Genomic DNA, 15,194 nt, shown 5'->3' with positions numbered 1-15,194 from the left:
CAGTACATGTGTAAGAGCAGAACTTGAGCAGAACTGAGTGAGGATGAGGAAAAGATGTAATTTTAAAGGATAAATTAGTACTTCTGAAATTCAGTGACATCAGTGTTTTGTGCTAAGACACTAGCTTGGACACTTTGCTCTTTAAACAGTTTCCAGTAACACAAATGAGACGCATTTAATAATGACCCTTTAAATTATTGTCTTTCTAAAAAAGTCAGATGTGCACTACTGCATATCTTAATAGTATGTCCACTATGCACATGGTGCAGAGGTACAGTAACCAGGTTCACACATTGGAGACTACAGCTGAGGCTTTTGAAAGGAATACAACAAGGAATTGTAAGAATGGGTCACCTACAAAGTTATTATCTTAAAGCTCTCCTGCTTTTATGAATACCACTATAGCATGTAATGATCCACAGTGCTTCTTTGTACCCTTTTTTTTTTTTCTGAAATAAAGTCACAAAACCAGGGTTTTTTTGGGGGGAAGAGAACAATTAGTGTTTCAGCATCTCTTCAGATTTCCTGTTGTGGTGGTTATGGATTTGTTATGGATTCCCCCCCCCCCAATTTGATGGTCAGCTTATCCATTCTGATGTTTTGTGTAAAACAACTAAGGGCAGATGAAATGCTCAGATTTTCAAGCCCTTTTTCTTTTTTTCAGAAACTAGGCAGGGTTCTGAGAAAATATTTTCAGAGTAGTAACTTCTGAATATGAAAATTTTTTGGAGATATATGGTTCAATACATCTTTCTGAATATGTGTAATATTCTCATATTCAACATTTACTATCAGCTTAACCTTTCATGAATAAAATCATAGTGAGGAAAATTTGATAATATTTTTGGCTTCCTCCCAGAAATAACAAATTAATTCTTCTATATTTTTGCTGTAAGGTAGAACTCAAATTCATTTGAGTTCTGTCATTGTTGTCATTCTGTCATTCATTCTGTCATTGTTCATAACAACTTATTTTCACTCTTGCATAACAAATCATTCAGAGTAGTCCAATTATTTCTTGTATGGATTTATTTAAAAAAGAACACCTTGAATAATAGCTATGAAGAAAAGAATACATTCAGAGCTCAGTGATATTTAATGATCTGATAAATTGCATGGAGTACACTGCTACCCTCCCCTGGAATGAATCAGGGTAGCCTTAGGCTATCTTACCAGCAACTAACTCTGATCAACCAGGTCATTCTTGTGCTTGGAAGTAATCAAATACACAAAAACTTCATTTCCTGTGACAGTCTTTTTCCCAGACATCTACACTGGGGAGACCCCAAGCTGCCTGGTGCACTGAATTCATGGAATGTGCAACTCCTGGACCCAAACAGGCTATCACACATTGGTATATTATCCCTCTTCTACTGGAGCATCTTTTATGAAAAGTTAATTAAAACCTCCAGTGCACTACTGCTTTATACTTGAAAACCACCATTAAGCAATAGCATGAGTTGTGTGTTGTAGTTAACAAGCCCTTACAAGCAATTTTATTGCAGTTTCAGATTATTTGCTAACTGACTGGGATGTATTTCATGTACTGCAGGCTTACTAACTTGATCAGAAGTTTCAGTCTGGATGCAGGAATTTCAGGTGGAGAGTTTTTTAATTTGTCAGTGTGGGGTTTTTTTCTTTTATCTCCAAATAGTGCCATTTATCCTCCTACCATTTTGAAATTGATAATTAATAGTTCACTGTCACTTGGGAGATTCATGTTTATCTATCCTTTGTAAACATTGCAGAGTAATTATCAAGAAATATGTTATAGTTTCAGATAAAACTATAGTCTTATATTACTTACACATTTTATCATATTATTTGTCTTTAAATTAATCAGAATTGAATAACTGAAAATTTTGAATTGCTGGTGATTCAACATGTGAAAGCCAAGCAAATTTATATGAAAATCATAATAATCATGCTGTCATTTTGTAGAATTTACTTGAAGCTATGAAAATGTCCAGGAAGGGAGAATAGAGCACTCCTTTATATTTCCTTCCCTCTTTTATGTGGATATTGGTCTTTTTTCTGTTACACTTCTTCCTATCCCACACCCCATTTCTTTTCCCAAGTCTTCCTTTCTCTTTTTCTCAGTGGGATTATGGTATTACTGTCTTGCATTGCTGTTGTTTCTCCCCATCTATAGTTACCTTAACGATTTGGACCGCATAGCAGATTCAGCCTATCTGCCAACTCAGCAAGATGTGCTTAGAGTTCGAGTCCCAACAACAGGGATCATTGAATATCCATTCGACTTACAAAGTGTCATTTTCAGGTAGAAAAAAAGTTTAACACCCATTTGCTTTCTTTCTATTGTTCCCTTTTACATTAGTAATACCATGTATAGGATACTGGTTAAAAGTACTTTTAAAAGTAGTTTTTCAATGGTTTAAAATTTGAGCTTTTTCTTTTTATTTTCATGTTTTTGTCCATATATGATTAGCAGCTGTTGTTAAAGATGTCAAGAGGATGAGAGACAAACAAACTTGTCTTTTTCTGAAGATAATTATTATTTATAGAAGAACTGGAAGTCATTTTTCAATAAAATTGGTATATCAGTTTTATTATGAAGAATAAATTATGAAATGTAAAGGTACCACTTCTGTACTTGATTTTTAGAGAGAAGTGACGTTTTGTAAGTTTAATACCACTCCTACAAATAATTTTCCCCACAGGGTCATTTTGAGTGCAAATATAATTGCTTAAAGAATAACTATGCAATTACAATTTCAAGTTTCAAGTTCAAGTTTCGAGTTCAACACACCCGAGTGTCTAGTTACATTGAGACCCATAATGAATTGGGAGTATACCCTGCCAGAAAATTTGAGTTTTTATTTTGACTGTTAACAAGTTCAGTAAATACAGATTGTATTCTATTTATACTCTTAAAATTAGGCAGCCTTGACAAGTTTGGAATTTTGACTGGTAATTTCTTGGGAGAAAGGCAGGCCACCAACTTCATTCTGTGGACATGTGTTTCTGCTGAATATACAGGGCATACATTCTAGAATCATGGCTCAGAATCATGAGAGTTTTGAATATCAGAAATCTGAGGGTTTCGAGACCCATAATAATTCAAATTCAGAAAGCACATCAGACTAAAAAGCAAATATGATAACCTGTTTACTTACAACACATTCCATTAGTCTTCAATACGAATGGCAAAATTTTAAAGAAAAACAAACCAAATTTTGTTTTCAACTAAATTCTTTAATTCAGTGTTCCATATGTGATTGTATGTTTATCTGCTAAGGTATTTGTGGAGTTGATGAGATCATTGTTAATTTTGCAGAATGGTGGATGTAGGAGGCCAACGATCAGAAAGAAGAAAATGGATACATTGCTTTGAAAATGTCACATCTATCATGTTCCTAGTAGCTCTTAGTGAATATGATCAAGTACTCGTGGAGTCAGACAATGAGGTAAGCAAGCATCAGCATAAATCACCAGTTTTTAAGAAAAAAAACTTTCATTAAAATTAATTTTAAATTTTAAATATTATTTAAAATGTGATTAAAGCACAAGTTTGTAGAGAGCTTCAGTAGAAATGTGTGTGTTTTTACATAATTATCTGGATATTAAATTCGTTGGACCAGTAAAGCATGATAGATAGATTAATGCTAAACAGCAAAACTCTTAAGTTGTTAGTTCTTTTAAGACATTTTCAAAGCAGATTGGCTTGCCCAGTCCTGGCTGTTTTCCAAATGTCTATCAGCAGTCATATGCAACTACATGTAATGAAATGAGAAGTTCTACAAGGTTTAAGAGGCTAATCCTCAAATAATATGACACAAACTGATCTCCTCCATGGAGGATCAGTGGAACCTATCTATTTTGTGTTAAAAGTGGAATAGTTGACTGTAGAGAAATGTTCTTATTGTAGCTATTTGCATAGTTAGTGTTGTGTAGCAGAGCCATAAAAACAGACAGTGGGAATTAAACCAAAATTCATAGGTTCTTTGCTAGAACAGACCCTAAAGTAGTAAACTTCATTCCATTGACTTAAAGTATAGGTTTTATATTGGCTTATATTTTCTACTTGTATTTCTATTTCAAAGAATAACAGAAGTAAGAAACTCATGGGTGGTGATGTATGAACTAAGCAGATAAAATGCAGTAGTACCCAGTGTTTTGTATAGTTATACAAAGTAGGGGGGGAATTTAATATTTGGATTTTTTTCTTTCATGAAGACTATTTCTGTTATTCATCAAACTTACATGAGTTACTCACCAGCACTGTTCTGTGCAAGTTTTTAACATTCATTTACAAAAGTTAGATGAAAAAAAGAAAACATGTTAATGTTCTTCATGATTGTGTATATATGTCGATTTCATTGTTTAAGAGAAGGATTGACATAGCAAGGTAAAACAGATGTCCCTGGGCAGTCATAATTGTATTCTCAACTTTCTTAAGTATTAATTTTTTAAGAAAGACTGGGAGCTCTGAAAGCTTTTAAATTTATACTTTTCCCATAAAAGAAAGAAATCTCATTACATTATATCAACAGCCATCTCCTTAAAAAGTACAGCTGTTACAAAGAAGACATTTTCAGTTGCTTATATAGTGAATGCATCTTGTAATTTATTTTTGTATTCTGTTTATTTTTGTATTTTTTTAACTTGGTGGGTATTGGAATGTTTTTATTTTTATTTTGTAAGACATATATCTTTGATGTTGTGGTGCAAACAGTAATAGAGTCTGACAACACGTTATAAAAAAAAGCTTTATTAAGGAAGTAAGAAAGATTCCCCCACATAGTGACTCACCCAATCACTGATAGTGAACACAGGATCATAAGCAATGCCATGGCTCTGGTGGACTGCCAGGGACATTTGGTGTCTGAATCATCTGGCAGAAACAGCCAATAGCGCAAATGCCTTTTGAATGTGGAGAAGAGTTGCGACAATATTGGTCAAGGGGCAGGGTGTCAGGAGGCAGGCTGCCCAGGGAGGAGGTGGAGTCGCCATCTCTGGAAGTGTTCAAAAAACGAGTGGATGTGGTGCTTCAAGACATGGTTTAGGGAACATGGTGGCGCTGGATTAATGGTTGGACTTGATGATCTTGAAGGTCCTTTCCAACCTAGTGATTCTGTGATTCTGTGATTCCACCCCTTGATTCTCTCAAATCATCATGTGACATGGAGTTATAGGCTAGGGTGTTATTTTGGCGGGTTGTTATATAATAAGCTAGGTGAGGTTAGTGTTCCGATGCCTGCAGGGTATAAGTTACATAGTCAGAAGTCAAAAGCTGGTGCATCATGAGGGGTACCATAGAATCATCTCTATCAAGTATCAGTTGCACAGGCATCTGGGAGGTGATTGCTATGGCGCCTTCTCAATTGCTACAAGAGAGGCTGCGAAAGAGATTACAACCAGCATCCACTTATATCTAGTGGCCCTAACCTGGGTTGGGAAGTGACCATGACTGGGAAAATGCTTTACAACACAATCTACAACCCCATCCACTGATACAAAACAAAATATAAACAATGACAATAAAAAAGATAATTGCAAAAAGTACAGCCAAAATCTTTTGACAGCTGCCCTGAGATCTGGGAACCAAGAGGAACCATGACCACAATTCGCCAATCCCCCAATCGATATTTTCAGTTGCCACCTGATGCAAGGGCTTTAGTTGTTCCTGGATTAAGGTCGGTCTTAATGCGTAGATCTTGGTTGACATAGACACAGCAGGTAGTATTTACTAACGTGCAAATGCCACCTTGCGTGGCCAGCAAGTACTCTAAGGCTAGTGGTTTTGAATGGTAGTCTGTGATACTTGATCAACTTCTTGCTGCAGTGCTTGGATGGCATCAGTTGTTACGTTTTCTATATTTTCTAGGGTAGCAGAGAGACTGATGATCACTTTCTCCAGCTCGGAGACCCCTAGCCAAGGAAGGAGAGTCCGTGCAAACTGGTGAAATCTGGATCCCCATTCTACCAGGCTGATGTCACAGGGCATCAGGGTAACTGTGGACATGGGTCACGTAGAGGTTTCCTTCAACATGCATCCCAGGCACTATTAGTCCGGGTGTGCAGGACCCCTCTGTTGGCATGGTAGGTTTGCATGGTGTAGGATGGACCCCGCCGCATGGCTTGTAGTTGATCACGGGACAGATCATAGCCCATAAAGTTCTGGAGGACGTAGAATTCTGATCCATTCTTTACCAAGGTGGCAGTGGGTAGTTGGTGGTTGAGAGATTAGCTCAAACAGAGTAATATCTGACAAATGTTTTAGGTGCATGGCCCCACAATTCCACCAATACCAGCATTCCCACCACAGGAACCCCTTGGTGCCCAGATGCAGGATGTTGTGTACAAATCCAACAATCAGTTCCCTTTCTGACATTTGCCAGTGCCTGAGATGTGAAAAGTAACAAGTTAGGATCCCAACCAGCAAGGTCCTGGTGGACTGTCCCTAAGAACAGTATCCACAGCATATTCAGAAGAGGGGCTTGCTCGGAATAACCAACAATAGTACAAGTAAAACAACTACAGTAAACAGCAATATAGCAGGAGGATTTTTCCAGATTGTTGTGGTAGAGATAAAGACAGTTTAAGAGATAAAGCAAAAGCTGTGCATGCAAGCAAAGCAAAAAAGCATTCACTACTTCCCGTTGACCATCAGATGTTTAGCCATTTCCAGGAAAGCAGGGCTTCATCACGTGTTAACAATTACTTGTGAAGACAAATGTTATAACGTTGAACATCCCCCTCCTCTCCTCCTTCCTCTAGCTTCTTGTGCACCTCAGCCTACTCACTGGCGGGGCAGTGTGAGAAGCAGAATAGGCCTTGATGTTGTACAAGCACTGTTCAGCAATAATTAAAACATCCCTATGTTATCAACACTGTTTTGGTCACAAATCCAAAACATAGCACCATATGAGCTACTATGAAGAAAATGAACTCTATCCCAGCCAAAACCAGTACACAGATCAGTCTGTTTGTCCAGGGTGATCCAGTAGTTGGGCTGAGTCAGTGGCTCCAGGCTCATCGTGGACAATATCACTTCCTGAAATGCATAATCACTTCTAAGACAGCCCAAAGGGGCAGTCTGTGGATCCAACGACGAGATTTGGGCCCTGGTGTCCACAACAAAGGTGACTGAGTGACGGTCACTCATGACAACTTCTAATCAGGGCTAGGACATAGGGTACACAAAAAGGTCTGCTGGGAAACAGAACCAGGAGGTGTATCTCCTAGTGGTGGACACCCACCCACTAGTTCTCAGGCAGCACCTTAGAGAGAGAAGAAGGAGGGGCTGAAGGTGAGGTACTGCAAAGCTAACAGGGAAGGGGCAGGGCGGGGGGGAGGGGAAGGGGCAGGGCATTTGTTGTCCAGGTTATCCGGCAGCAACAGCCAATCGTGCAAATGCCTTTTGAATGCAGATAAGAGTTGCACCGCTCCTTGGCTCCACCAATGGTAGTGTGATTTGAGAGAATCATACCTTACATGAATAATATGGGCAGCACCCTGCCTACCCTGCCAATGTTGGTCAATACTACACTGTCAATATTGATCAAGGGGCAGGGTGTCAGGAGGTAGGGTGTCAGATGTGATGTTAATTATTTTTCTCAGTGTATTGATCTAACAGAATCACACTACCAGAATTGTGTTTTTAACTAGAGCCCAAGTATGGAACATAGAGTGGAACATGAATGACACAAGGAAAAATAGTAGTGCAAATAGCTTGCAGCATAAAATGTATCCTGCTTAATGGGGTAGAGAGAGATGAATTTAAGAATGTAATGTGTGCTATACATAGGCTCCTAGTCTTTGTGAACATTTTGGTTTCTGGTAAATGTAAATAAAAATACATTGAAATAGTCTTTTTAGGAGAAGAAGATTAAAGAGAAACCTCACTTTCACAATTTTGCATGGATGTTAGTGTGTTAAATTATTTATAACTTGGCCATCTTCTAAAGAAGATGGAAGAATATCTTCCTGGGCTTTCAGTGTATACAATCTTGTCCTTTGTTGTTATCAGCTAAAAGTGTTCACATGTTACAAACTGAATGTAACATATAGACTGAACATTTCCCTTCTGTCTTGGGCTCTCCTACCACTTTGAAATGACTGAAGTGATATTATTCCATGACGTTTTTTCAAATCTTATAAAAAAGAACTTAATCATAAAGCTGTCCTGATTTTTCATGTTTTCACTTTCAAAACAAAACGTTTTGGAGGTAAATGTGGAGGTAAAAGTTCTAAAACTCCTCTTTGTATTGCAGATGGTTCTTCTGCCTCACTGCTAAACTATTTATGTTCCTTATTAACATTATGAAAAACTTTTGAAACTTTTTGTTTTTCAGTTTGTAATATGTTCATAACTGTAATTCAAAGCATTTTTTCTAAGTCATACATACAGAAACTTGTGACACATTCCAGCAGCCTTAGGCCTGTGTTCCTCTAGCTCTTGGATGGATCCAGCCTGTCTTGGAGCTAAACACCCATCAGGGCAGCTTAGTTTTGGCTTTCAGTAAGCTCTATCCTGTCTATTAGACCATTATGAGACAGATTAGTTTTACCCTACTGATGATGTGTTGTTGCAATAGTATTCCTGTTCAGTAGGAGAGGAACTGCAGATTCAGACCCCTGGTGCATGCATTTCGCTGAGGAGCCACTGGCGTGAGGCTACCGTCTGCAGGCTTATGACTGAATGCCTCTAAGTCAAAACCCCACCTAGACGTAGCAATACCATGGTGCCACCAGCACCTCATTGGACTCGTGATAGTCTCCTGCTTGCCCCACATGGGGCGGGCCCGGTGTGAACCACTGCTCGTGGTTGAGACTGGAGAGGTGGACAGATGTGGCGCTGCCTCTCCTCTGTCACGTACCACATGATCATGGGGCACCCAGTGCTAAATCATTCATAGACGACCAGAATCTGGGTCAGGGTTTCATACGTAGCAGACCTGCTCCCTTGCTGTGATCTATTGAGAATCACCTGTCAACACAAGCTTTTATAAAGAACAAAATAGCAAAAATTAAAAAATAAAAAATTGCATGCATTTTTAAAAAGGGTAGAAAGGAGGACCCTGGGAACTACCGACCTGTCAGCCTCACCTCTGTGCCTGGGAAGCAGGCGGTCCCCATGTGCTGTAAGAAGAGCTGGCGGGGAAGGCGACCGGCCTGGCTGAACAGGGAGATTTTGCTGGGACTCAGGGAAAAGAGGAGAGTTTATCACCTCTGGAAGAAGGGACAGGCAACTCATGAAGAGTACAAAGATCTCGTTAGGTCAAGCAGGGACAAAATTAGAAAGGCAAAAGCCCAGCTAGAGCTCAGTCTGGCCACAGTCGTAAAGGACAATAAAAAATGTTTTTACAAATATATTAACAACAAGAAGAGAGGCAAGGAGAATCTCCATCCCCTACTGGATATGGCGGGGAACATTGTCTCCAAGGACGAGGACAAGGCTGAGGTACTTAATGCCTTCTTCGCCTCAGTCTTTAATAGCCACTCCAGGTATCCACAGGATATTCAGCCCCCTGAGCTGGAAGACGGGGATGGAGAGCACAATGTACTCCTCATAATCCAGGAGGAAGCAGTCAAGGACATGCTAAGCCACCTGGACATCCACAAGTCTATGGGGCCTGATGGGATCCACCCGAGAGTACTGAGAGAGCTGGCGGAGGAGCTTGCCAAGCCACTCTCCATCGTTTATCAGCAGTCCTGGTTAACAGGGGAGATCCCAGAAGACTGGAGGCTTGCCAATGTGACACCCGTCTACAAGAAAGGCCGGAAGGAGGATCCTGGGAACTACAGGCCTGTCAGCCTGACCTCTGTTCCAGGGAAGATTATGGAGCGGTTGGTTTTGAGAGTGCTCACAGGGCATCTGCAGAACAGCCAAAGGATCAGGCCCAGCCAGCATGGGTTCATGAAAGGCAGGTCCTGCTTGACCAACCTGATCTCCTTCTATGACCAGGTGACCCGCCTAGTGGATGAGGGAAAGGCTGTGGATGTTGTCTACCTGGACTTTAGTAAAGCCTTTGACAGCGTCTCCCACAGCATTCTCCTGGAGAAACTGGCGGCTCGAGGCTTAGACGGGTTTACTCTTCGCTGGGTGAGGAACTGGCTGGATGGCCGAGCCCAGAGAGTTGTGGTGAATGGCGTTAAATCCGGCTGGCGGCCGGTCACGAGTGGTGTTCCCCAGGGCTCGGTTCTGGGACCAGTCTTGTTCAATATCTTTATAGATGATCTGGATGAGGGAATCGAGTGCTCCCTCAGTAAGTTTGCAGATGACACCAAGCTGAGTGGGAGTGTTGATCTGCTGGAGGGTAGGAGGGCTCTGCAGAGGGATCTGGACAGGCTGGATCGATGGGCAGAGGCCAACTGTATGAGGTTTAATAAGGCCAAGTGCAGGGTCCTGCACTTTGGCCACAACAACCCCATGCAATGCTACAGGCTTGGGGAGGAGTGGCTGGAGAGCAGCCCGGCGGAAAGGGACCTGGGGGTGCTGGTTGACAGCCGGCTGAATATGAGCCGCCAGTGTGCCCAGGTGGCCAAGAAGGCCAACAGCGTCCTGGCCTGTATCAGGAATAGTGTGGCCAGCAGGAGCAGGGAAGTGATTGTGCCCCTGTACTCGGCACTGGTGAGGCCGCAGCTTGAATACTGTGTTCAGTTTTGGGCCCCTCACTACAAGAAGGATGTTGAGGTGCTGGAGCGTGTCCAGAGAAGGGCAACGAAGCTGGTGAGGGGTCTGGAGCACATGTCTTATGAGGAGCGGCTGAGGGAACTGGGGTTGTTTAGTCTGGAGAAGAGGAGGCTGAGGGGAGACCTTATCGCTCTCTACAACTACCTGAAAGGGGGTTGTGGCGATGAGGGTGTTGGTCTCTTATCCCAAGTAACTAGTGATAGGACAAGAGGAAATGGCCTCAAGTTGCGCCAGGGGAGGTTTAGATTGGATATTAGGAAAAATTTCTTCACTGAGAGGGTGGTCAGGCATTGGAACAGGCTGCCCAGGGAGGTGGTGGAGTCGCCATCCCTGGAAGTGTTCAAAAAACGTGTGGATGTGGCGCTTCAGGACATGGTTTAGGGGACATGGTGGTTCTGGATTAATGGTTGGACTTGATGATCTTAAAGGTCCTTTCCAACCTAGTGATTCTGTGATTCTGTGATTCTGTGTGATCATGGAGCAGATCCTCCTAGAAGCTATGCTAAGGCACATGGAGGACAGGGAGGTGATTCGAGACAGCCAGCATCGCTTCACCAAGGGCAAGTCCTGCCTGACCAACCTAGTGGCCTTCTATAATGGAGTGACTGCATCAGTGGACAAGAGAAGAGCTACTGATGTCATCTATCTGGACTTCTATAAGGCCTTTGACATAGTCCCCCATAACATCGTCCTCTCTAAATTGGAGACATATGGATTTGATGGGTGGACTGTTCGGTGGATGAGGAAATGGTTGGATGATCGCAACCCAGAGGGTAGTGGTCAACAGCTCAATGTCCAGATGGACCTGTTGGAGCGCGTCCAGAGGAGGGCCACGAAGACAATGAGTGGGATGGAGCACCTCTTCTATGAAGAAAGGCTGAGAGAGCTGGAGTTGTTCAGCTTGGAGAAGAGAAGGCTCCAGGGAAACCTTATTGCAGCCTTTCAGTACTTAAAGGGGGCTTATAAGAAAGATGGAGACAGTCATTTTAGCAGGGTTTGTTGCAATAGGACAAGGGGCAATGGTTTTAAATGAAAAGAGGGTACCTGATCTAGTTGAAGATGTCCCTGCTCATTCTGTATAGATGTTTTTAGCATACCAGAACACTGCTTTATTCCCATCCGTTTCCCTTCCAGTCCCAGAAAGCAAGAATGTATTTATTTATTCCACATAAAGCAAAGAGTATTTTTCTCAGAATGTGGGTGACAGAAGTATGAAAAAGTTTTAAATGTATTAGTTTTCACCTTCAATTAAGATATTTACAAGAAATATTATTCTTACTCCTCACTGTGACGTGACAGGTTCATTAAGGAAGACAAGAATTGAACTTGGTGTTGTGGTTTAACCCCAGCCAGCAACTAAGCACCATGCAGCCGCTCGCTCACTCCCCCATGGTGGGACGGGGGAGAGAATCGGAAGAGTAAAAGTTAGGAAACTCATGGGTTGAGATAAAGACAGTTTAATAGGTAAAGCAAAAGCCGCGCATGCAAGCAGAGCAAAACAAGGGATTCATTCACTACTCCCCATGGGCAGGCAGGTGTTCAGCCATCTCCAGGGAAGCAGGGCTCCATCACACGTAATGGTTTCTTGGGAAGACAGACACCATAACTCTGAACGTCCCTTCGCCCCTTCTTTCTTCTTCGTCCCAGCTTTATATATGGAGCATGACGTCATATGGTATGGAATATCTCTTTGGCCAGCCTGGGTCAGCTGTCCCAGCTGTGTCCCCTCCCAGCTTCCCGTGCACCCCCAGCCTTCTTGCTAGCAGGCCAGCATGAGAAGCTGGACTGTCCTTGACTACTTAGCAACAACTCAAAACATCAGCATGTTATCAACATTTTCTCGTCCCAAATCCAAAACATAGCCTCATGCTAGCTTCTATGAAGAAAATTAACTCTATCCCAGATGAAACCAGGACACTTGGGTACTTTGTTAATCAGTCAATGGACATTTTGTCACTCTACAAAATTTAAATAACCTTTGAACTGTGAAACTGTGAAGTGTATAAATGCACTACTTTTTTCTTATGGATAGCATCAGTGTGATACTATGATAGTATCTAATCCTTTGATACTTGTGCCTGTCATCTATGTAACAGATCTGACTTACAAACTTGCAGTGTTCTGCTGCTCCTCTTGCATTGCTTTCATGGTCTGATTAAACAGCATGATTTCTGTAAGATGGCCTACTTTTTTTTTCTAATTAGGCCACTGTATGATATCACCTGAGGTCTTTTTCATTGTAGTATGCTTTAAAAAAGAAAACTATACTTTTTAGATTATCTGTATGATTTTTTTCAATTAATACATTACTACTTTAATCTCATTTTCATGTATAAATATAAATCCATAAGAATTATTATTTGCCATTCAGTGCATCTGTGTTTGTTTATATGACTTTATATATATTCTGAAACTGTTTTAGTGTTCTTAAGTCTCAGGTTTGTATTTTCAAAATGTAGTCCATGATAGACTTTCTGCTGTAAATCTGTTTCTTGTTTAGTTTATTCAAGAGAAATGCATTTGGATTATAAATCAGATGAGGCTATAGTAAGTTGGGAGGTTTTGCTATTGTATCTCAAGGGCTTTTACTTTCTGGGTATGTGTGGGACTGAGTTAGATGCCATTTCTGACTTCATATTCTTAGAGGAGTTAAGTCTTCAAGTACTCTGTAAAGGGGACATCATGCATAGAAATGAGACAAGTGTTCAGACTGCGTGTCTTTCAGTGCCCTGTGTAGGATACATCCAGTGACAAAGATCTGCAATTTAAGAATTGGAGGTTTCAAATGGGAAGAAAAGCATGCATAGCTACCCAAGTTGTATCATAACTATGACTCCTCTAACAACCAATGCTCAGAAACAATGTCATTTTTATAAAAAAGCAGAGCTTAGAACTTATTTCCAGAGGAAAACAGAAAAGACACTTAGGACATGATTTCCTCAGTTCGGCTAAATTAATGGATTAAACACTGCTAAATGTATAATAGGCTAAATGAAATGTTAACATTTTTTAAGCTATCAAAAATAAAAAATAATTTTCTGAGATATCATTGAAGACTGAAAAGCTAGAGGCAATGGAAAGCATAAAATATTTATTGATAAAAGATGATTTTTAGAAGTAAAGCAGAACAGCCATTGGCCAAAATACTTGGGGAAGAAATGCCACTTTTAAACCATTTTGGTCAGAGTTAATATATTTTGGTTAAATATATATGAAAATATGATTGTAAAATGTGGGTTTGTAACAGGATTGGAGATAAATTTCACTAGAACTCTAATATTCTTTCCACTTTGACTTTTGAGTAAGGAATTTCACTAGTGCCCTATATATACATAATATGTATCCTGTATCACAGAATGACAGAATCATTAGGGTTGGAAAAGACCTTTAAGATCATCAAGTCCAACCATCAACCCAACACCACCATGCCCACTAAACCATGTCCTGAAGTGCCACGTCCACATGTTTTTTGAATACTTCCAGTGATGGTGACTCCACCACCTCCCTGGGCAGCCTGTTTCAATGCTTGACCACTCTCTCAGTAAAGAAATTTTTCCCAATATCTAGTCTAAACCTCCCCTGGCACAACTTGAGGCCATTTCCTCTCTTTCTATCACTAGTTACTTGGGAGAAGAGACCAACACCCACCTCACCACAACCCCCTTTCAGGTAGTTGTAGAGAGCAATAAGGTCTCCCCTCAGCCTCCTCTTCTCCAGACAAAACAACTCCAGTTCCCTCAGCCGTTCCTATATATGTACATATATATGTATATCATATATCTATCTTTATGCCTTAGGAAAACAATATTTTCTCCATTATTGGGGGTACTGGTGGATGAAAAGCCAACAATGTGTGCTCACAGCCCAGAAGGCCAACCGTATCCTGGGCTGCATCAAAAGAAGCATGGCCAGCAGGTCGAGGGAGGGGATTCTGCCCCTCTACTCTGCTCTGGTGAGACCCCACCTGGAGTACTGCGTCCAGCTCTGGAGTCCTCAGCACAGGAAAGACATGAACCTGTCAGAGTGGGTCCAGAGGAGGGCCACAAAAATTATCAGAGGGCTGGAACACCTCTCCTATGAGGACAGGCTGAGAGAGTTGGGGTTATTCAGCCTGGAGAAGAGAAGGCTCTAGGGAGAACTTATTGCAGCCTTCCAGTACCTAAAGAGGGCTTATAAGAAAGATGGGGACAAACTTTTTAGCAGGGCTTGTTGTGATAGGACAAGGGGTAATGGTTTTAAACTAAAAGAGGGTAGATTTAGACTGGATATAAGGAAGAAATGTTTCACAATGAGGGTGGTGAAACACTGGAACAGGTTGCCCAGAGAGGTGGTAGATGCCCCATCCTTGGAAACATTCACGGTCAGGTTGGATGGGGCTCTGAGCAACCTGATCTAGTTGAAGATGTCCCTGCTCATTGCAGGGGGGGTGGACTAGATGACCTTTAAAGGTCCCTTCCAACCAAAACTAGTGTATGATTCTATGATTGCTGTCTTATTTGGAGAATGGAGATGTTCCTAATTAATATAGACTTTC

General features: G+C 41.2%; 1 protein-coding gene across 1 annotated transcript in view; it reads left to right on the top strand.

Moving 5' to 3' along the window:
* The window catches only part of LOC309415190 (guanine nucleotide-binding protein G(q) subunit alpha), a gene marked incomplete at both ends in the record, with an annotated part of 118,571 nt that overhangs the window by 94,700 nt on the left and 8,677 nt on the right, over positions 1 to 15,194 (top strand). The window contains 2 exons of the mRNA XM_082012637.1: positions 2,153 to 2,281; positions 3,299 to 3,428. Coding sequence (XP_081868763.1) covers positions 2,153 to 2,281; positions 3,299 to 3,428 — 259 coding nt within the window. The remainder of the gene's footprint in view (positions 1 to 2,152; positions 2,282 to 3,298; positions 3,429 to 15,194) is intronic.

This window comes from Phaethon aethereus, assembly GCF_964289735.1.
Source record: "Phaethon aethereus genome assembly, chromosome: W".
Lineage (NCBI taxonomy): Eukaryota > Metazoa > Chordata > Aves > Phaethontiformes > Phaethontidae > Phaethon > Phaethon aethereus.
Note: the sequence above shows the minus strand (reverse complement) of the source record. Positions and strands in the feature narration are given on the sequence as shown.